Source organism: Polypterus senegalus, chromosome 10 (genome assembly GCF_016835505.1).
Source record: "Polypterus senegalus isolate Bchr_013 chromosome 10, ASM1683550v1, whole genome shotgun sequence".
NCBI classification, from domain to species: Eukaryota; Metazoa; Chordata; class Cladistia; order Polypteriformes; family Polypteridae; genus Polypterus; species Polypterus senegalus.
In genome coordinates, this window is record NC_053163.1 from 12313020 (window position 1) to 12335870 (window position 22851).

A 22851-nucleotide genomic window follows, 5' to 3' on the forward strand; every position below is an offset into this window, starting at 1 on the left:
AGATCACCTTCATTTGAGTCCAGCTGTGTTTGATTATACTGATTGGACTTGATTAGGAAAGCCACACACCTGTCTATATAAGACCTTACAGCTCACAATGCATGTCAGAGCAAATGAGAATCATGAGGTCAAAGGAACTGCCTGAAGAGCTCAGAGACAGAATTGTGGCAAGGCACAGATCTGGCCAAGGTTACAAAAAATTTCTGCTGCACTTAAGGTTCCCAAGAGCACAGTGGCCTCCATAATCCTTAAATGGAAGACGTTTGGGACGACCAGAACCCTTCCTAGAGCTGGCCGTCCGGCCAAGCTGAGCTACCGGGGGAGAAGAGCCTTGGTGAGAGAGGTAAAGAAGAACCCAAAGATCACTTTGGCTGAGCTCCAGAGATGCAGTCAGGAGATGGGAGAAAGTTGTAGAAAGTCAACCATCACTGCAGCCCTCCACCAGTCAGGGCTTTATGGCAGAGTGGCCTGTCGGAAGCCTCTCCTCAGTGCAAGACACATGACAGCCCGCATGGAGTTTGCTAAAAGACACCTGAAGGACTCTGAGATGGTGAGAAATAAGATTCTCTGGTCTGATGAGACCAAGATAGAACTTTTGGCCTTAATTCTAAGCGGTATGTGTGGAGACAACCAGGCACTGCTCATCACTTGTCCAATACAGTCCCCACAGTGAAGCATGGCGGTGGCAGCATCATGCTGTGGGGTGTTTTTCAGCTGCAGGGACAGGACGACTGGTTGCAATCGAGGGAAAGATGAATGCGGCCAAGTACAGGGATATCCTGGACAAAAACCTTCTCCAGAGTGCTAAGGACCTCAGACTGGGCCGAAGGTTTACCTTCCAACAAGACAATGACCCTAAGCACACAGCTAAAATAACGAAGGAGTGGCTTCACAACAACTCTGTGACTGTTCTTGAATGGCCCAGCCAGAGCCCTGACTTAAACCCAATTGAGCATCTCTGGAGAGACCTAAAAATGGCTGTCCACCAACGTTTACCATCCAACCTGACAGAACTGGAGAGGATCTGCAAGGAGGAATGGCAGAGGATCCCCAAATCCAGGTGTGAAAAACTTGTTGCATCTTTCCCAAGAAGACTCATGGCTGTATTAGCTCAAAAGGGGGCTTCTACTAAATACTGAGCAAAGGGTCTGAATACTTAGGACCATGTGATATTTCAGTTTTTCTTTTTTAATAAATCTGCAACAATTTCAAAAATTCTTTTTTTGTCTGTCAATATGGGGTGCTGTGTGTACATTAATGAGGGAAAAATTAATTTAAATGATTTTAGCAAATGGCTGCAATATAACAAAGAGTGAAAAATTGAAGGGGTCTGAATAATACTGTATATATATATATATATATATATATATATATATATATATATATATATATATATATATATATATATATATATATATATATATATATATATATATATATATATATATATATATATATATATTCAGTGTTCAAACCAGTTACTTATTCAATGAAGCAGGAGATATGTCCTTGTTAAAATAATGTTGAGCTTTTCCTCGCCCAACAACCTTTTCTTCTGTCTGATTACTGACTTGAAGGTTTGAACAAAATTGTCCTGGTAGAGGATAAGTTTCTTTAATTAATTTATTAATTTCTACTACAAAGAAAAGATAGATATCTGTGTTAAGTTGCAGCTCAGTTTTGCTTGGCTCAGCATTGGTACCAGAGTCAAATGGATCTGATGAGTTTGATTTACTGTGATGTTTAATTGCCACATTAAAGGGTTAAGTGGTGTTGCAGTACTGTAATTTTCACAGTTTTGAGAAAAAGCAGATGCTGTTGTTAAGATGCAGTTGAGGTTTGCGCAGCCCAATGTGGGTAACTGGGTCAAATGGAAATCTAACAAATGGGATTAGCTGATATTTAATTGGCACTATAAATGGTTAAATAGCTTTGGTCTTCCCAGATTTTCAAAACTCAACTGCATCATGACAATCTGGTAAAAATGGTCAAAATGGTGAAAATTAGGGTGGACAAAAATCAGTCAGTCAGTCATTCTCCAACCCACTATATCCTAGCACAGAGGTCTGCTGGAGCCAGCACAGGGCGCCAACTCACTACAGGACACACACACACACAGCACACATTAGGGACAATTTAGGATCACCAATACACCAAACCTGCAGGTCTTTGGACTGTGGGAGGAAACCCCCGCAGACACGGGGAGAACATGCAAACTTCACTCAGGGCGAACCCGGGTCTCCTAGCTGTGAGGCAGCAGCACTACCACTGTGCCACCATGCCATCCAACAAAAATCATACCACTCTATATATTGCCCAGTAAATATCATAGTGCCATTCATTAGATAATAGAGTGTGCCAACTTCACTTATGAATTTGATCCATGGAACCTCACCTGGTCAGGCAAAACTCAACTGCCATTTATCAAAGGAATCTGTCTTGCTGTTAATTCTGAATTAGCAACTGGTTTGCACAAGCTGTGAGATTATGTAGCTCTCTGAAAGTGAATACGTAGCTGCAAAAAATTAGCCAGCCAAATAAGGAGATGTGGGTAATTTGCAAATTTTGGCCATACCTTATGCACTGCTCTGAATAAACCTGGATTCACCTTGGGTTCCCCTAACTGGAACATACCGTACAGCACTGTGTGAATGACAGGCACTTAGGCACATTTACACAGCTGCCATAAACAAGTTTAAGACTTAATTTTTAGCATTTTACCAATTTTAGGTGAACATACAGAAGGCAACGTGTTTAAAAACTTGACTTACACTGTCTTCTGGTATGCCAATTGTACTCTAATTCTTGTTTGACTCAACCCCAACACAAAGAAAGTGATAAACCATTTCCTAAATTTTGAGCAGCACACATTTCTGATAATTCTTACTTATACTGGACTTATACTGACAATAAATCAATGTATTCATAAGACTGCCGTATTATGTTAAATAGCAAGGTAACCACAGTTTTCATACAAAAGATGTACTGTAGCTCAAAGTGCTTTACAAGATGTCAAAGAAATATCTGCAAGCTGCTGGGTGAGGCTTAATCGATGGTGGAAGTGCGTCACAGCACAACATTAGAACGAAAAGGGTTGTTTCATGAAGCATAACTAACTGATCACCTTGAATTTAGAGGATGAGTTGAAAGTGACAACATTCATGTTTACAATCCTGGAATCCAATCAGACCTAAAAAGAACAAATTCTCGACTTACAAGAGCAGATACACTGATAGAAAGACAGTGTGGGTGATGGATGGGGCAGCTAGCAATAACAACAGGGCTACCATTTAAAAAGCAATGTAAACCTTTGGTTTCTGTCCTTAAACCATTCTATAAATATACCTGAGCAATGCCGGGTACTTTGGCTAATTAAGAATGAGCATAACAACTAGTTATTTCAGGAAAGTAGTAGTTTTGAGTAACATCACTTCAGGAAAGGTCCACTGATTAGCAAGCAAATTAAAATGGCAAGTCTGACATAAAACTCACTCTACACCCAACAACAAGTCAGGAGAATGCTTTATTTTTTATCTATCTGTCTATTGGAAAGGAAGTTGAGAAGGCAGATTTGCAGTTTGCTGTAGTCGCTAAAGTGTGTCGGTTACAACACAGGAACTAACCCAGCCATTGTAGGAACACTGCTTTAATGTTGAAAAGCCAGAAATACACATGAGGTAGAACAAATATGCCAGTAGGTTCAGGTAGGTGAGTGTGTGGTTCTAAAAAGGCAAACAACAAAATAAAAAGTGCATACAGGGTGGTCCAGATCTAATTATGCAGATCCAGATCGTCTGGATGACTTTGATTTATGCGGGGACGATTCCAGTTTGTCGCGAAGATTCTTCATGTCGTCAGTTCACATACTTCTTGATGGTCCGGGATTTTTCAGGTGATTTTCTATGTAATAAACTTAATAAGTTATAGCGTAATGAAAATTGCATTATTAGATCTGGACCACCCTATATATATATAAATGTTGATTCACTATGCAATTTAGAAAATGTCCACTATAGCTACACACTATCAATATAAGGTATTTGCAATTTGCGGCAACATAACAGGTTTATATTCATACTAGCAAAATACGCGCGCTTCGCAGCGGCGAAGTACTGCCTTAAAATTTTTATTAAGAAGAAAATTAAACCTTTTTAAACTGAGGGAAAATATACTAATAATTATTTGTTAAGGATCTCTTTGTATACCATGTTGTCAGTTCGGCCCTCCGGTTGTAACATGACCAAGCTGTGCGCTGAGCTTACTCTTGAGCATGCAACGTACAGTTGGCCATGTGAACAGTAATCTTGTCTCAAATCTCACAGCTTGGATTGCTGCTGTCATAATCGGTTTGAGTTTCATGGTTTGTTTCAATTACGACAGTATTTGCAGGATTTGTTGAAGTGACATTCGGCATCTGTCAAGCGTTGTAAGCACACAACCGGTTTCATCGATAACTTCACATCCAGCTTTTGAGAGTTTAAACATTCATAAACATCAAAGTGTCCACTACTGAAATCGTCACCTGTGAATCTAAGATGTTTAAGAGGCATTGGCAGTTGTCGAAAGGTGTAAAATATTTGGCCATTTTGGTACACTTGAAAGCGATAGCCGAACAATTCAGCGGCAGCCATCAACTCACATGCAGATCCATAGGTGAAGGGCTTAAGCATTTCACTCTTCTAGTGCTCCTGTGTAGTATAATTATCTCCTGTACCGTCATCAGTCCACACCTTGAACCTGTCCCAGTCATTCAATACATAAGACACAATGTTCCTCCGGATATCAAGAGTGAGCCTGATATGGCCGTGCAATATGTAACAAAGAGAATAGAAAAGGTAGGTGGTATCTCCGGCATGGAAACCACTTGGTAAGTGACAGTTCTTTGATCGATAGTGATCATCTCGATAGACATGGTAATGGGGGTTGGAATGATAAAGGAAATGGGTACCTGAACCATGTAAAGTAAGTCTAAAATACCTACACAATAACTATAATTGTAATAAACGAACAATAAAACAGCGGAGAAGCTGTGGATTAAATAAAAAGGCTGTAGTTATCAGCAGGAAGGCGTGAATCCCGTGGCAAAGCAAGGAAGGGAATGTAGAGACTGGAGCGACAGACGGCCTTATATAGGCAGGCAGCCAACAACGTGGGAGGCGTTGGGATGGGGGACCCAACGCCACCTCACACGGTGACCGAGCTGCAGGCTATGGACGTATATATGTACTGTGGTAGATAGGGGGCGCTCTCGCTCCCTTGAACCCCTGTCCATGACTCCAGACACCAGGTAAACATCCTCAAATTGACTTTATTCAATCGCCACAGTGCAGAAAGCACACTCTCCACCACAATACTCATATAAATCACAATAATCACAATAATAAACCAATCCTCCAGCTCCCAGACGCGTTGCCACCCTTCCACCCAGCTCAGCTTGCCGCCTGGGAGCTCCCACAGTCCTTTTATATATCCTGACCTGGAAGTGTTCCCAATCCCCAGTCCATGTGATTCTCTATCCCTTCCGGTCAAGGTACAAGTTCTTTTCTTCACCCCGGAAGCACGTCATTCCTCTTGTCCACGTGTGCTTCCGGGGCGTAGTGAAAATAGTCGTTATTCCTCCCTGCAGCGTCCCCTAGTGGCCCCCATGGCATCCAGCAGGGCTGCGGATAAAAATTACATTGTCCATGATGCCCTGCTGGTCTTCTGGGGACCTCCATACTGCAAGGAGGGCTCGACCTGGCGGCTTGGGGGTATTGGCCGGGATAAACGGCCGGCCATCCATCACAGTACGTAAGTAGGATTTAGTTAGCGTTGGGAACCCGCGTACCAAATTTCTTTGAGATGGGCCCATAAGTAACAAAGACCGTTGAAAAGTTCAATATGGCGGCTGACAGTGGCATCATACCACCAAAATAAGTATGTACATTGGTTTCGCTTAGCGCAGGGAAGCCACCTACCAAATTTCGTGAAGATGGGGCCATAAATAAGAAAGTTCAACATGGCGAACGTTGTCAACCGTTACGCGTAGAATTTCGAAATGAAACCTGTTTCATTTTTGTAAGTAAGCTGTAAGAAATGAGCCTGCCAAATTTCAGCCTTCTACCTACACAGGAAGTTGGAGAATTAGTGACGTTGGATAGTTCAATATGGCGGCTGACAGTGGCGTCATACCACCGAAAGAAGTACGTACATTGGTTTCGGCTAATGCAGGGAAGCTGCCTACCAAATTTTGTGAAGATGGGGTCAGCCTTCTACCTACACGGGAAGTTGGAGAATTAGTGACATTGGAAAGGTCAATATGGCGGCCAACAGTGGCGTCATACCATTGAAATAAGTATGTACATTGGTTTCGGTTAGCGCTGGGAAGCCGCCTACCAAATTTCGTGATGATGGGGCCATAAATAAGAAAGTTCAACATGGCGGACGTTGTTGACCATTATGACCGTTACGCGTAGAATTTCAAAATGAAACCTGTTTAACTTTTGTAAGTAATCTGTAAGGAATGAGCCTGCCAAATTTCAGCCTTCTACCTACACGGGAAGTTGGAGAATTAGTGACATTGGAAAGTTCAATATGGCGGCCGACAGTGGCATCATACCACCGAAAGAAGTACGTACATTGGTTTCGGTTAATGCAGGGAAGCCGCCTACCAAATTTTGTGAAGATGGGATCAGCCTTCTACCTACACGGGAGGTTGGAGAATTAGTGATGAGTGAGTGAGTGAGTGAGTGAGTGAGGGCTTTGCCTTTTATTAGTATAGATTAATACACAACATCTCTTAGAGATTTCATGCAATATACTAATTAATTTACAGAGTGAGTCTATATTAAACAGAGTACAAACATCCTCTATTTTACAGAATGATATCGATAGTGCTTATGGTAATAATAATAAACACTAAGTAACGTAAAATATTAACATGACTATTAATTGAGAACAGTTTTCTCTCTAACATTTACCACTTTTAAATACATACATAAGAACTTACATTTTGTCAACAAACAAACCAACTTAAACTTTCTCTCTTTCTCTGGCAGCTCCAGTAGTTCAGACTTTCACGTGGTACCGTCTCTCAAACTCACCTGCTCACTGCACACTCTGCGGCTTTCACGTGAATGTGCCTCAGGGCCTTAAAGACACAAGAGCCTTTTTCACACTATCTATCTATCTATCTATCTATCTATCTATCTATCTATCTATCTATCTATCTATCTATCTATCTATCTATCTATCTATCTATCTATCTATCTATCTATCTATCTATCTATCTATCTATCTATCTATCTATCTATCTATCTATCTATCCTTATTTAACCTCTCAGTTTCTTTGTTAGATGGTGTGATATGAAGAACTGTCACAATAGGTATGTATCTGTTGCCCGTAACCTCTTACCTGTCTCATTCTTCATGCTTTACCTCACACATTCTACCCTTGGGACTCCTATAGCAAGTTTCCTGATGACTGGGGCCTGCTTTACTTTCTAGCCTTTACTTCAACCAAGTTTAACATAATCATTTTGTAGTTTAAGACTTAGAATTTCAATTGAATGTTAGTTTTTTGTTTTACCGTGACACTATCTTGCTTTTTTATTAGGCACCTCCATTTTGTGTTCTTATGTTGTTCATCTGTTGTCATTGGTATGTCCTCGGGAGTCATGTTGTGTGACGTCATCATTGTGAGTCAGTCATTGTCCCAAATTGTGGATTCCTGAACAAAACCTTTTGCATATAATTAGATAAAAAATCCCTCAGCTTTCTGACTTTTTTGCCAAGTTCTTCAATCACTGATTTTGGGTCCTTATTGAATTTAGTCACTTGGTTCTTCAGTCCTTTTGGTTTTGACTTCACCTATTCTTCTTGGTTACAATTTCATCTCCTGATCCTTCATTTGCATGTGTGTCCAACATTCAATATGTGGCAGAAAGTATCTGTCTGTCTATCTATCTATCTATCTATCTATCTATCTATCTATCTATCTATCTATCTATCTATCTATCTATCTATCTATCAAAAGTGACTGATTACATAATCCCTTCACAACGTTTCATCATGAATCCAAATCCTGTATTGCACCTTAAAAGTACCACTGTCACCACTTTTTGGCAGCCAATCCACTTGAAGCACATTGGTAGAAGTGTCCCTTTCACCTCTACATGAATGTTATTGTTGTGTACTAGAGATGGAAAGTAGCAACATTTCAAGAGAGGGACCAGGAGATGATATATTGTCAGAAACCAAGTCAAAACCAAAAAGACAAGAGAACTACCATTAAAACTGGAACATTAACCAAATATTACTGTCTGGAATTCAAATCTAGGATCATATCCAAAGTAAAGGTCCATTTCTGAAACTCAAATGCCCATGTGGGTGCTCTTGATAGTAGATGAAGCACTCTGACCGGCCTCCAGCTACTCAGTCCCATACAGAGCAGGGTTCAATGCACCATATTTCACATCACATCACTTGCATAACCATCATTAAAATGAGCTGTGATTTTTGCTACAGTAGCCCTTTTGTTAGTTTGTACTGGACATCATAGCCTTTGTTGACCTCTTGCATTGATGAGTCTTGACCACCCAACACATTGTGAGTGATTCTTGGTTTTCCCCTCCTTGTGCCACTGTTGTTAGGCATTCATCATGGCTGACCATGAGCCCCCTGCCAGCCTCACCATTTCAGAAATTCTCTGACCCAGCTGACTGGCCATATTGAATTAATAATAATAATAATAATAATAATAATAATTCTTTGCTTTTAATATAATATATATATATATATTTAATAATATTCTTTGCTTTTAATTTTTAATATAGCGCTTTTCTTACTAGTCACTCAGGTCTTCACAATTGCCCATATCTTATTCATTCAACATGTACAAGTACCTAATGTCAGCTTGCCATCTAATATATCCCTGGCATTGACATGTGCTCTTGTTAAGAGAGAGTTGATGTCATTTGCTTCATATGACTGTGTTCAGAATGTTTTGGCTCATAAGTGTACATAAAACACAAGAATGTTAAAATTTACACAGTAAGTTAAAATATATTTTTTTATATATCAATATATAGCAGAACATTGTAAAAGTAAACGCGGGCTGATTAATTATGTAAAGTGCTTTGTAAACCAAGGCTGTAAATGGCATTCTAGAAAATAGAGATTGTTTGCTCTCTTCAAATATTTTTTCCACCATTCAAAAGTCTGGCACAAAATTAATGTATAATACATGAACTTCCTTGTCGCTGTATATCCTTACATATTTTACTCCATTTCTTCAGCTTTCTTCAGTTTTTTCTTCAAAAGACTTGCCTTGATGAGATTCTGAAATTAAATAAATGTAAAATATAAACCTATTGTGTTGCAGCATTGTCAAGGAGTATGAAAGTACACCAAGCGGAATGAGCTCGAGGCAGGATCCCCCCCTGGAATGAGATGGCATTGTGTGACAAGGTCAAACAGTCAAAACAGTGTGACTGAGTAACCTGTCAGCGTGTTCTTTGGGCAGGGCACCTACCCATAATAATGAATGGAAGAGTAGTAACGTTTGAGCAGATACAGCGAATTCAGAGTGCACTCCAACCTCTTCACTTTCTGCATATGTACAGTATAACTGACAAATTTCTGTTTTTGATTTTTAATGAAATGGCAAACCATTTCTGAACATACTTTCATTTTGTCATTATGGATTATTATTTTTATCCACTTAAATTTCAACGTGCAGAACTATAAAGTATGCAGAAAGTGAAGTGGTCTGAAAATGTTCACAATCCACTGTCCATTTAAGTCTATGTTCACAGAAATATTTAATGTACAGTATAGAATGCTGCCATAAAGTAACCTTTTGTAATAAATACAAACCAGAATGAATTCAATCAATGGCCCACTAAATTGGATAGAGAACTGAATTTTAAAGCACATGGCTACCAACTCAGTTGCCACCACATCAGTTGGTCCTACTTTTAAACTGTCAGAGCCTCAATAGTATTCTGCAGAACTACGGAAACATGTGCTGTCCTGGGATTTCTCTGACTACACTCCTTATTCTGTTATAGATATACCTGCCGTTCTGGTAAGGAGCAGACGTTCAAAGTTTGGAGTTGATACTCAACTGTTTCCTCTGTGTGTCGTCACATGGACTCCTGTGACAGCAGAGATCATCAGCATCAAACCCAAAGACAGAAGAATTATTTTCAGCTGACAGCGAGACACACCAGATGACAGACCTCCTGGAAGAAAAGGGGCTGTTAGGATGTACTATGCTTCATAACTCACTATGCTTGCCTAAATGCATTTTTGGCTCATCTAAACATATTTTTAATTAAGTAATCAAACCAAAAAGTAACAATACAGAGGTTACATATAATTAACATGCATTAGTGTGTGTTTTTGTGGGCTTCCCTCAGCAATCCCAGCAAATATCAACTGAGTGAATATGTGCCCTCTGATAGACGTAATTCAGAATTGTTTCATTCCTTGTCCTCAGTGCTGCTTAGATGTAGTTCTGATCCTGGTGTTGGAAAAAATAAATTAAGAAAATGTATGGCTGATTTGTTTTGAACATGGCTATCAGACCTTGGCCAGGAGGCTTGTAGCAGCGGCAAGATTTCATTTTAACACATTTCTTAATTTGAGGTCATCTCCTTCTGTCAGCTGAACATCTCATTAATTAGAAGGCTTATAATACAATTAAGAATTATTATCTCAAGGGGTACTTCTCTATTGTCATTTCTGCACCCACTCACCATGTCCTGAGGGGCAGCCATTCATTCAGTACAATTCTACCATAATTGCTGCCAGAGAGTCTTGAAGGTGAAAACAAGAACAGCGTTCCATTACACTTATTTGGTTAAGTCAGTCATGTAACACTCCTCAGCCTCCCTGGAAAAGTCTATTCGGGGGTTCTGGAGAGGAGGGTCCATCGGATAGTCGAACCTCAGATTCAGGAGGAACAGTGTGGTTTTCGTCCTGGTCACGGAACAGTCGACCAGCTCTACACCCTTAGCAGAATCCTGGAGGGTGCATGGGAGTTTGCCCAACTAGTCTACATGTGTTGTGTGGATCTGGAAAAGGCGTTTGACCGTGTCCCTCGGGGAATCCTGTGGGCGGTGCTCTGGGAGTATAGGGTACCGGACCCCCTGATAAGAGCTGTTCGGTCTCTGTACAACCGGTGTCAGAGCTTGGTCCGCATTGCCGGCAGTAAGTCGAGCACGTTTCCAGTGAGAGTTGGACTCCGCCAGGGCTGCCCTTTGTCACTGATTCTGTTCAGAACTTTTATGGACAGAATTTCTAGGTGCAGCCAGGGTGTTGAGAGGGTCTGGTTTGGTGGACTCAGGATTGGGTCACTGCTTTTTGCAGATGATGTTGTCCTGTTTGCTTCATCAGGCCGTGATCTTCAGCTCTCTCTGGATCGGTTCACAGCTGAGTGTGAAGCGGCTGGGATGGGAATCAGCACCTCCAAATCCAAGACCATGGTCCTCAGCCAGAAATGGGTGGAGTGTCCTCTCAGGGTTGGGGGAGAGATCCTGCCCCAAGTAGAGGAGTTCAAGTATCTTGGGGTCTTGTTCACGAGTGAGGGAAGAATGGAGCGTGAGATCAACAGGCGGATCGGTGCGGCATCCGCGGTGATGCATGCTCTGCATCGGTCTGTCGTGGTGAAAAAGGAGCTGAGCCGTAAGGCAAAGCTCTCAATTTACCAGTCGATCTACGTTCCTACCCTCACCTATGGACATGAGCTATGGGTAATGACTGAAAGAATGAGATTGCGAATATAAGCGACTGAAATGAGTTTCCTTCGCAGGGTGTCTGGGCTTTCCCTTAAAAATAAGGTGAGAAGCTCAGTCATCCGGGAGGGGCTCAGAGTAGAGCCGCTGCTCCTCCACATCGAGAGGAGTCAGATAAGGGGGCTTGGAAATCTGATCAGGATGCCTCCTTGACACCTCCCTGGTGAGGTGTTCCGGGCACGTCCAACTGGGAGGAGGCCCCGGGGAAGACCCAGGACACGCTGGAGGGACTATGTCTCCCGGCTGGCCTGGAAACACCTTGTAATTCTCCCAGAAGAGCAAGAAGAAGTGGCCGGGGAGAGGAAAGTCTGGGCCTCTCTGCTCAACCTGCTGCTCCCGCGATCCGACCTCGGATAAGCGGAAGAGGATGGATGGATGGATGGAGTCATGTAACATTGGAATTCAGCTAAATGTAACTATGACAAGCCATGGTCAGTGTGGAAGTGAAAAACAGCATTAGTCATGTGATGGGGTACCCAGGGAGCAATGCATTGCCAGCTGCTTGTTATTTGTGAGATTCTGCTTGCTTTGATAATCTTCTATTCTCATAGTTGTGCTTACAAAGTGAGATCTGTTCTGTTTCCTTCAGGTTTGGGCTCGACAGTCACTGTATTTTGGTTTGATTTGTGGCATTCACTGTTCTTCACTTGATTTTTATTTGGTGTTTTTTATTCCATGATATTATTTTTCTTCTACATTTATGTTGTTTTACTAAACCATGTAGATGAAACATGGTGTGGGGGGTTTACAGGAACAGTCCAAAGGCACCTGATTGGGTTACTGTGGTATTATAAAATCTGCTAAATTGCCCATCGAGACCTAGTTATTCTGGTTCTCTAATCATCCCCTGTCCCTAAATGTTTGTCTATCCCGCTAAAGGTTAATATGCAGTGAGCGTACTGCCGCAAAATGGATGATACTGTCATATCCTCCAGGTGGGTCCAACAAATTGGTGGTGGTTGAAGTGGTTCCACATTCTCTATGTAAAGCAATTTGAGTAGCGAGAAATGTGTCATATAAATAAAAAGATTATTGATTAATATGCATAATAACCAGAAACACACAAAGGTGGCAGGGTGTATTAAGTTACTTCATTATATAAATACTAGGGGGCTTCACCACCTGCTCACTTTGCTTGCCAACCTCCCAGCCTGCGCTACACGCCAACCACTTCACATCTCTGCCGCTCGTCTATGTGGATTTCACTTTCACCAAACAACAAATCTTTTAATTCTCGTGGATACGCCTCTTCATTGGGAAGAAACAATACTTTTCCCTGATGGCAACACGAATTAGACAATCTACAAGTCTCTGACTTAAAGTTTAAATCTGAACAATATATTCGTTCTCTTTTTGCTGTTCCGTTTTTTTACGGAGTAATAATTTCCATTTGTTTGCGCTAATGTGATCTTTACTATCATTTTTTTGAGACTTACGAATTTTAGCACTTTCATTATCTCTAACCTGCTTTCCATGTGTCAACATTTTTAAACCTCTTTAAGATTTTCTACTTTGTCATCTACTCTTTGTCTTTTATTTCCAGCTGCGGGCCTGGTTAGATCTCTTGGCACAAAGTCTCGTCTTGCAGGACTTGAAAGTGTCTCTGATAAAGTCACTTCTCGTCCCAGGATTTTTTTTTACATAATAGAGAGAACACAATTTTTATAATTATTTAGGTCATATTAAATGGCCATAACTATACCACTGACACAAGAGGGATCACATTTTTTATACAGTCTCTAATAACTATAAGCCTCTCACTGTACCGTTGTTAACTGTCAGCTAATTCTGTATCGGTCACTCAACATTTTGTTATGAATCAAGGCTGCCTTCACTTAGACCAGTTTCTCCCAAATGTTTTTCTGTGTTGGCTCACTTTTTGTAACCAAAGCCATCACAAGGCACACCACTGTTTAACTAACCACACACACATTATATCTCATACACGTGCTCAACTGTCCAATGGGGCAGGACTATCAGAGAAGATGGTTAAAAATCCAATAGACTCGAGCTGCAGACCTCCAGAGCTCCACTCCATTGAGGAGGTTTTTGCTTTATATTATATGTGAATTATAACACCTGGTTACACTAAAAAGGGTTGGGGGTGGGGTTATCTGACTCAAGTCAAGTAAGCCAAGTGACAAAAATCTGCTATCCAATTGGCTGTCCAGTGGAGCTACTGAATCTTGCAGCTGCGGAGGTCTGCAGATGAACCAGTCTCACAAAAGCAGCTCTGAGATCAGCATCTAACTTAAAAGCAGCAGAGTTTCCTGTATGGGCAGTCAGAGCCAGTAGGAGTGTAGAGGTGACACTAAGGGAGGTGTGGAAAGAGGAAAAAAAATATTCTGATAATTGTATTATTGCGGAAGAGAATTTGGAAAATGGTGGAGGTAAAAAAAATAAAGATCTATTATTTGAACCCAGGATTGTGCTGTATAGTTGTGTTTGAGAGGTTTGGGGTGCTGCTATGGCCCATGGTGATCACACAAGGAAGCATCAGGCATAAGGCAGGACCTAATCCTGGGTGTGATTCCAATCCACTGTCACAAATAGAAAGTCACTCACACCAGGATAATTTTATTCTAACTGAGCCCACCTCCATATGCTGTGCTACTCATTGAGCACTGTGGTGGTCTTAAGTGAGTCAATTCATTTAAAGCCTAAACAGCCATTTATTGACAAACACCAACTTTATCTTTGGTCTTTTATCTCAGATTGTTGTCAAAGGAGATGTTCAATGCAGTGATGTGAAAAATACATAACCTGGAAAGACACAGTTCAAATAAGTCTGGTTTATTTCATGTGGGGTCATATTTTTAGCATGCTACTTTTGATATAATTATTTACTTCTCATAAGGCTTTGCACAAGATGCACCATAAAAAAAGTGGCCTACCCGACTGTTTGAAGTATTCGATATGTGGTTTCGTCAGAGAACTGTGATTCACCACACATTTGATCTCCGTCTCTGAGTTCCATTGGGCGGTGCTGATCTGTAGAGTGGAATTGCTGCTGTAGGTGCCATTCTCGAGGACAGTGGGTATCACCTCAGAACTGGTGTGGAGTCCCCCTGGAAAGGAGTGAAGCCAAGTAAACGACACACTGATAGGGTAGAAACCCACAGCACTACAGGTCAGGAGCAGGAGGTCAGATGCTTCAGATGATGTGGATGAAGTGGCACTCACTGTAGGCTGGGCTAATAGAAGCAAAAAAAAAAAGACATAAAAGAATAAAATAAAACATCCTCAAGCCCTCTTACTCCAGGTTAATGTCAAGGGGAGATTAAGCCTATCTGGAAATATTGATAAGAAACAAACCCTGGATGGGGTACCAGTCCATTATTCATTGAAAACTTGGGGGCCTTGAAAACAGAAAGGACCATTTTAATGAGTTGAGCTATAATGGAGCACCTCTCGCAATCACCAAGTGGGCAAATGATCTTCTACCTTCTAATTATGGCAAAGAGAGTGTCATATTATACAATGGGCTCTCTCTTTTCAGTTCAACAACACTTTGCAACACCTCAGAAACGTAATTCCTTAGAAAATTGGACGTAAAAGCAAGTTTAGAGTACTGTACGATATATAAACCTGGATTTATGATTCATATACATATTGGAATTTCTGCAGAAAAGCTCTTGTCGGTATATTTTGGTAGTCAACTGAGAAGAGTCTGACTGTAGACCTCCAGCAGTAGACACCAGATCAGGCAGTGACATGAATGTCACTTCCACTATGACCAGAAGGCAGGTGTTACAAAACTACATCACTTCCACCTCCAGCCACAGGCACAAATGATGTCACAGGGTCCTGTGGCTGGAGCAGCAACAAACAGGTCTGCTAGTGGAGGTCTGTAGCCTGACTCTCTTAGGTCAATTGAATGTACAGTGTACATAATTTTAACAAAATGGATCTATATATTGAAACTCCTTAATTAAATTTTAGGGGCACTAGAGCCTAACAAATTTGCAAATGTTTCTAAAAACATGTAATTGTGGGTTATTGACTCTAGATTGATGGGCAAAAATGTCAGAAGTACCCATTCAAATTTCAGTCTAAAACAAAGTGTGCAAAAAAGTGAAAGGATTGGAATACTTTCTGAAATCTACTATATATTTTTCATATACTGTAATACATAAGCAATACCTTCAAGAATGAGCTTCGCCTTCTCTTCAATTAAGCGAGTCTTCTTCCCAAAGCAGAAGTTGTAGCACATGTACCAGCCTTCATCTGAGACAATCACATCTGTAATTTCCAGAGAGCTCCATAGTTTGTTGTAAATAATGCGGTGCTTCTCGCCATTTTTAATATCATTCCAGTCTCCTTCTGTGCCATTCTGGAACAGACACTTGTGTCGCCAGTAGAAGTTCACCTCCTCACAGTTGCCTTTCTCCACCAGAGTACAGTTGAAGTGTGCCCTCTGTCCAAACAGTAGAGTGAGAGTCACTGGCGTTATGACATGATGAGCTGCTGAAGTGAGGGCCAAACCTAAAAAACATGAAGTCTGTTCATATTCCAAAACGATGTTGTGTAAATGGGAAGTTGTGAGGATTTCTTCATTGGTGTTTATGTTTAAGCTTAATGCATTAGGATCTGTTTCAAATTTCATCTGGTTAAATGGTTATTATACTGTATTGTTGCACATCTGATTTGATGATTCTTCTGTCACAGGAGTTTTGAAATAATTTAGAATTGAGTTTAGATTTATCCTTTGACAATTAATCTTTCTAAAGGATTACATTCTTGAAGTTCATTTTTGAATCTTTTAATCATGCTTTCTTTAGGCAATTGCAGAAATTTTATTTTTTTTATTAGTTCTATTTAAGAGATACAGTTGTGCTTGAAAGTTTGTGAACCCTTTAGAATTTTCTATACTTCTGCGTAAATATGACCTAAAACATCATCAGATTTTCACTCAAGTCCTAAAAGTAGATAAAGAGAAACCAGTTAAACAAATGAGACAAAAATATTATACTTGGTCATTTATTTATTGAGGAAAATGATCAAATATTACATATTTGTGAGTGGCAAAAGTATGTGAACCTCTAAGATTAGCAGTTAGTTTGAAGGTGAAATTCGAGTCGGTGTTTTCAATCAATGGGATGCCAATCAGGTGTGAGTGGGCACCCTGTGTTATTTAAAAAAACACTTCACAACACATGTTTATGGAAGTGTATCATGGCACAGACAAAGGAGATTTCTGAGGACCTCAGAAAAAGAGTTGTTGATGCTCATCAGGCTGGAAAAGGTTACAAAACCATCTCTAAAGAGTTTGGACTCCACCAATCCACAGATTGTGTACAAATGGAGGAAATTCAAGACCATTGTTACCCTGCCCAGGAGTGGTCAACCAACAAAGATCACTCCAAGAGCAAGGCACACGTGTAATAGTCGGCGAGGTCACAAAGGACCCCAGGGTAACTTCTAAGCAACTGAAGGCCTCTCTCACATTGGCTAATGTTCATGTTCATGAGTCCACCATCAGGAGAACACTGAACAACAATGGTGTGCATGGCAGGGTTGCAGGAGAAAGCCACTGCTCTCCAAAAAAATTGCTGCTCTCTGCAGTTTGCTAAAGATCACGTGGACAAACCAGAAGGCTATTGGAAGAATGTTTTGTGGACGGATGAGACCAAAATAGAACTTTTGGTTTAAATGAAAAGCGTTATGTTTGGAGAAAGGAAAATACTGCATTCCAGCATAAGAACCTTATCCCATCTGTGAAACATGGTGGTGGTAGTATCATGGTTTGGGCCTGTTTTGCTGCATCTGGGCCAGGATGGCTTGCCTTCATTGATGGAACAATGAATTCTGAATTATATCAGAGAATTCTAAAGGAAAATGTCAGGACATCTGTCCATGAACTGAATCTCAAGAGAAGGTGGGTCATGCAGCAAGACAACGACCCTAAGCACACAAGTCGTTCTACCAAAGAATGGTTAAAGAAGAATAAAGTTAATGTTTTGGAATGGCCAAGTCAAAGTCCTGACCTTAATCCAATCGAAATGTTGTGGAAGGACCTGAAGTGAGCAGTTAATGTGAGGAAACCCACCAACATCCCAGAGTTGAAGCTGTTCTGTACGGAGGAATGGGCTCAAATTCCTCCAAGCCGGTGTGCAGGAATGATCAAAAGTTACCAGAAATGTTTAGTTGCAGTTATTGGGGGGTCACACCAGATACTGAAAGCAAAGGTTCACATACTTTTGCCACTCACAAATATGTAATATTCGATCATTTTCCTCAATAAATAAATGACCAAGTATAATATTTTTGTCTCATTTGTTTAACTGGTTTCTCTTTATCTACTTTTAGGACTTGAGTGAAAATCTGATGATGTTTTAGGTCATATTTATACAGAAATATAGAAAATTCTAAAGGGTTCACAAACTTTCAAGCACCACTGTAAGTACTGTTTATGTAATAGTAAAAAAAATGTAGTATAAATTCATGTCATTTGGGCATTTTTTTGTTTGTTTTTTTCCCATTACTTTGTTGATTTTATCCTTGTATCCTTGGTTTTCTACCGTGATAGTCACTATTTTGTAGTATTTTTGGAAGGCAGCATTCTGCCTTTAAATAGCAGGGACAGAGACTGATCAGAAGATAACACAAACCAAGAGACTGGAACATAGGCAACCAAAGCTGAATGGAGTGACAAAAATCAAAGTCAAAAAGTTCAGAACTCAAGATCAATACCGGGAATTTCAAATGGATTTTTTAAATAGCAAAGCTGCATGCAAAGATAGAGTTTATCCACAACACAGATATGGAAGCATAGAAAATGGGACCTTTTGTGAATTAGTACAGGGGTCAAGAATAATGTAACCCCACCTCTCAGTAACAGCAATGGAATCCCAAACAATGGGTACACAGAATAGCAACTCCCGTGAAAGGCAAAATAATAGCAGAAATGCTTCAAGATAAACATATAAAATACAAATGAAACAAAACATAATTTTGATAAGAGAAACAGATTCCTCAAACAAAAAAAAAGTTTAATTTCATACTAGTATCCATAAACACAGAGGACGTACTTTTTATATATCATAGACACCAGGGGGCTCTCCAGCTCCCCAAACACCCAACACAAGCAGGCACGAACACAAGTGAAAAAGTACAGAGTCTTTATTCGTGGGAAAACTCTTCTGAATAAGCGTTTCCCACCATCACAGCCACAAGTATAATAAAGCACTATGTAACACACAACTCTTTGTTTTCCTTTCTCCGTCTCTCAATACCTCCTCCACTCCTCCTTGCAAGCATTGTCCACCCTCCTCCTGACTCTGGCTCGTCAATGTGAGGTAGACAGCTTACTCAGAACTAATTCCAGTGTCCTAAAGAATTAGCCCGGGAGCACTTCTGGGTGAGATGAAAACCCAACAAGGTAGGACTCGCCAGTTCCCACAGCACCGTCTGGCGACACCCACGGAACCCAACAATGCTGAGATGAAGAACTCCATGGACCATGATGACCTGTGGGATTCTGGGGTACCACTGCAACCCAGGCGGTCTACCATCTAGCATTCCTGGGGCGGCAGTGCCCTAAAGAAGCTGCCTTCCCCCATCTTTCCACCTCATGGGTACCCCAACTGGGTAAGTATGCCGGCCATCCCTTATAACATATAATAAACAGCAACTGTTAACAGCTACAAAAAATGAAATCACAATAGCACAGAACAATACTGAATCCTTTATTTCTGTCTGCATTTTGTGATGTCCAATCACTGTGACCAACTAACACCCACAGACCCTGTGATTCAAGGGGTCAGTGTTATATACTTGGCAACAATGATTGATTTGTTTGAGCTTCAGAGTATCTGCACTTAATGTATGTGTACTGGTGTGTATTAGCACAACATGCTCAATTCCCCAAGGAGGAAATTCCTCAACAATTTGCAAAGATATAGGTATGTATTGTGTATAGCACGTCACAAGGAAAATAAAAAAATCTGACACCACAGGGAGTATCAACAGTTATTTTCTTCAACTCCCAGCACTACATGGCAGCATTGGCTGCTACAACTCTGTGATGTTATGCCTCATGAATCATCATGGGGGTGCTGAGGAAAATAAAAAAGCTTCCCTAAGCTGGCCATATGGCAAATTTTCAGGAAACAAACTGACAAACAAGGTCACTGGTGAACCCAGACAGTTTGCTAAGAAAAACACTTTGCTGAATCTCAACAATCAACTCTAGCAGTGACTGGTCTGGGACACAAACCTAGAACATTGGAGTTGTGAGGTTGCAGTGTTCAATCGCCATGTCACCCTAATGAACTGCTGAATAACAATGAATTGAGAAGATGACCCAAATGAGTTGAATATCCATGATCTTAGACTATTTGTATTATCTCTTTGTCACCACTTTAGGTTCTACTTCAGAGCCCTGCTAAATTTTGTCTTTTAGAAAAGAGATTCATGTATTAGGAGCATAACTGACCATCAGGTAAGCTGATTTGTTTAGTCTAATTAATAAAATGCAGTTTATCATGACATCATGGCTAAATGTAGGAACCTATTCTGACAGTTTTACTGAGAAGGAAAGTAAGTACGTCCAGCACCTCCTTATCAGTTAGATACTGTACAACAGAAGTCAGTTGTGGTCTTTAGAGGGTGGTATTGAAACAAACTCAAATGCTGCCTAACAGTCAAAAAATATTTTTTTTCTAAGAAGGTGTTTATCTCCGGTACTGCTGTATAAAAATCCTGCATATATTCTATGTGCTAGCTTACTGCTGCTTGGTGTGTATTATTCCCATTGCATCATGCATCATGCCTCAACATATGCAATCATCTACACCAGTGGTTCCCAAACTCGATCCTGGGGACCCCCTGTGGCTGCAGGTTTTTGTTCCAACCAGATTCATAATCAGTGGTAATAATTGATAACAACTGATCCCATTTAATTAGCTGATAATTTTAACTCTTCTCTTATTCTGTATTCAGAAAAACACAACAGTATGGTTTTTACATTTATAAGACACTAGCAAAATACCGCTTCGCAGTGGCGAAGTACTGCCTTAAAATTTTTATTAAGAAGAAAATTAAACCTTTTTAAACTGAGGGAAAATATACCAATAATTATTTGTTAAGGATCTCTTTGTATACCACATTGTCAGTTCGGCCTTCTGGTTGTAATATGACCAAGCTGTGCGCTGAGCTTACTCTTGAGCATGCAACGTACAGTTGGCCATGTGAACAGTAATCTTGTCTCAAATCTCACAGCTTGGATTGCTGCTGTCATAATCGGTTTGAGTTTCATGGTTTGTTTCAATTACGACAGTATTTGCAGGATTTGTGTTGAAGTGACATTCGGCATCTGTCAAGCGTTGTAAGCACACAACCGATTTCATCGATAACTTCACATCCAGCTTTTGAGAGTTTAAACATTCATAAACATCAAAGAGTCCACTACTCAAATCGTCACCTGTCAATCTAAGATGTTTAAGAGGCATTGGCGGTTGTCCAAAGGTGTAAAATATTTGGCAATTTCGGTACACTTGAAAGCAACAACTGAACAATTCAGCGGCAGCCATCAACTCACATGCAGGACCATAGGTGAAGGGCTTAAGCATTTCACTCTTCTAGTGCTCCTCTGTAGTCTAATTATCTCCTGTACCGTCATCAGTCCACACCTTGAACCTGTCCCAGTCATTCAATACATAAGACAGAATGTTCCTCCGGATATCAAGAGTGAGCCTGATATGGCCGTGCAATATGTAACAAAGAGAATGGAAAAGGTAGGTGCGATCTCCGGGCATGGAAACCACTTGGTAAGTGACAGTTCTTTGATCGATAGTGATCATCTCGATAGACATGGTAATGGGGGTACGGTTGGAACGATAAAGGAAATGGGTACCTGAACAATGTAAAGTAAGTCTAAAATACCTACACAATAACTATAATTGTAATAAATGAACAATAAAACAGCTGAGAAGCCATGGATTAAATAAAAAGGCTGTAGTTATCAGCAGGGAGACGTGAATCCCGTGGCGAAGCAAGCAAGGAAGGGAATGTAGAGACTGAAGCGACGGACAGCCTTATACAGGCAGGCAGCCAACAAAGTGGGAGGCATTGGGATGGGGGACCCAACGGCGCCTCACACAGTGACCGAGCTGCAGGCTATAGACGCATATATGTACGTAAGTAGGATTCAGTTAGCGCTGGGAACCCGCGTACCAAATTTCTTAAAGATGGGCCTATAAGTAACAAAGACCGTTGGAAAGTTCAATATGTCGGCTGACAGTGGCGTCATACCACCGAAATAAGTACGTACATTGGTTTCGGTTAGCTCAGGGAAGCCGCCTACCAAATATCGAGAAGATGGGGCCATAAATAAGAAAGTTCAACATGGCGTACGTTGTTGACCATTATGACCATTACGCGTAGAATTTCGAAATGAAACCTGCTTAACTGTTGTGAGTAAGCTGTAAGGAATGAGCCTGCCAAATTTCAGCCTTCTACCTACACGGGAAGTTGGAGAATTAGTGATGTTGGAAAGTTCAATATGGCGGCTGACAGTGGCGTCATGCCACCGAAATAAGTATGTACATTGGTTTCGGTTAGCGCAGGGAAGCCACCTACCAAATTTCGTGAAGATGGGGCCATAAATAAGAAAGTTCAACATGGCGAACGTTGTTGACCGTTATGACCGTTACGCGTAGAATTTCGAAATGAAACCTGCTTAACTGTTGTAAGTAAGCTGTAAGAAATGAGCCTGCCAAATTTCAACCTTCTACCTACACGGGAAGTTGGAGAATTAGTGATGTTTGGAAAATTCAATATGGCGGCCGACAGTGGCGTCATACCACCGAAATAAGTACGTACATCAGTTTTGGTTAGCGCAGGGAAGCCACCTACCAAATTTCGTGAAGATGGGGTCAGTCTTCTACCTACAAGGGAAGTTTGAAAATTGGTGACATTGGAAAGTTCAATATGGCGGCCGACAGTGGCGTCATACCATCAAAATAAGTAAGTACAGCGGTTTCGGTTAGCACAGGTAAGCCGCCTACCAAATTTCGTGAAGATGGGGCCATAAATAAGAAAGTTCAACATGGCGGACGTTGTCGACCGTTAT

At 40.8% G+C, this 22851-nt stretch overlaps 1 protein-coding gene across 2 annotated transcripts in view; it reads right to left on the reverse strand.

Annotated features, from left to right (window-relative positions):
• Positions 1-8820: 8820 nt before the first annotated feature.
• LOC120536740 (SLA class II histocompatibility antigen, DQ haplotype D beta chain-like) overlaps positions 8821-22851 on the reverse strand; it is a 41109-nt gene continuing 27078 nt past the window's right edge. For both annotated transcript variants that reach the window (XM_039765210.1, XM_039765209.1), the window contains 4 exons: positions 15921-16262; positions 14672-14971; positions 10107-10223; positions 8821-9318 (listed from right to left, as the gene is read on the reverse strand). In XM_039765210.1, coding sequence (XP_039621144.1) covers positions 9272-9318; positions 10107-10223; positions 14672-14971; positions 15921-16262 — 806 coding nt within the window. In that variant the 3' untranslated portion in view covers positions 8821-9271. The remainder of the gene's footprint in view (positions 9319-10106; positions 10224-14671; positions 14972-15920; positions 16263-22851) is intronic.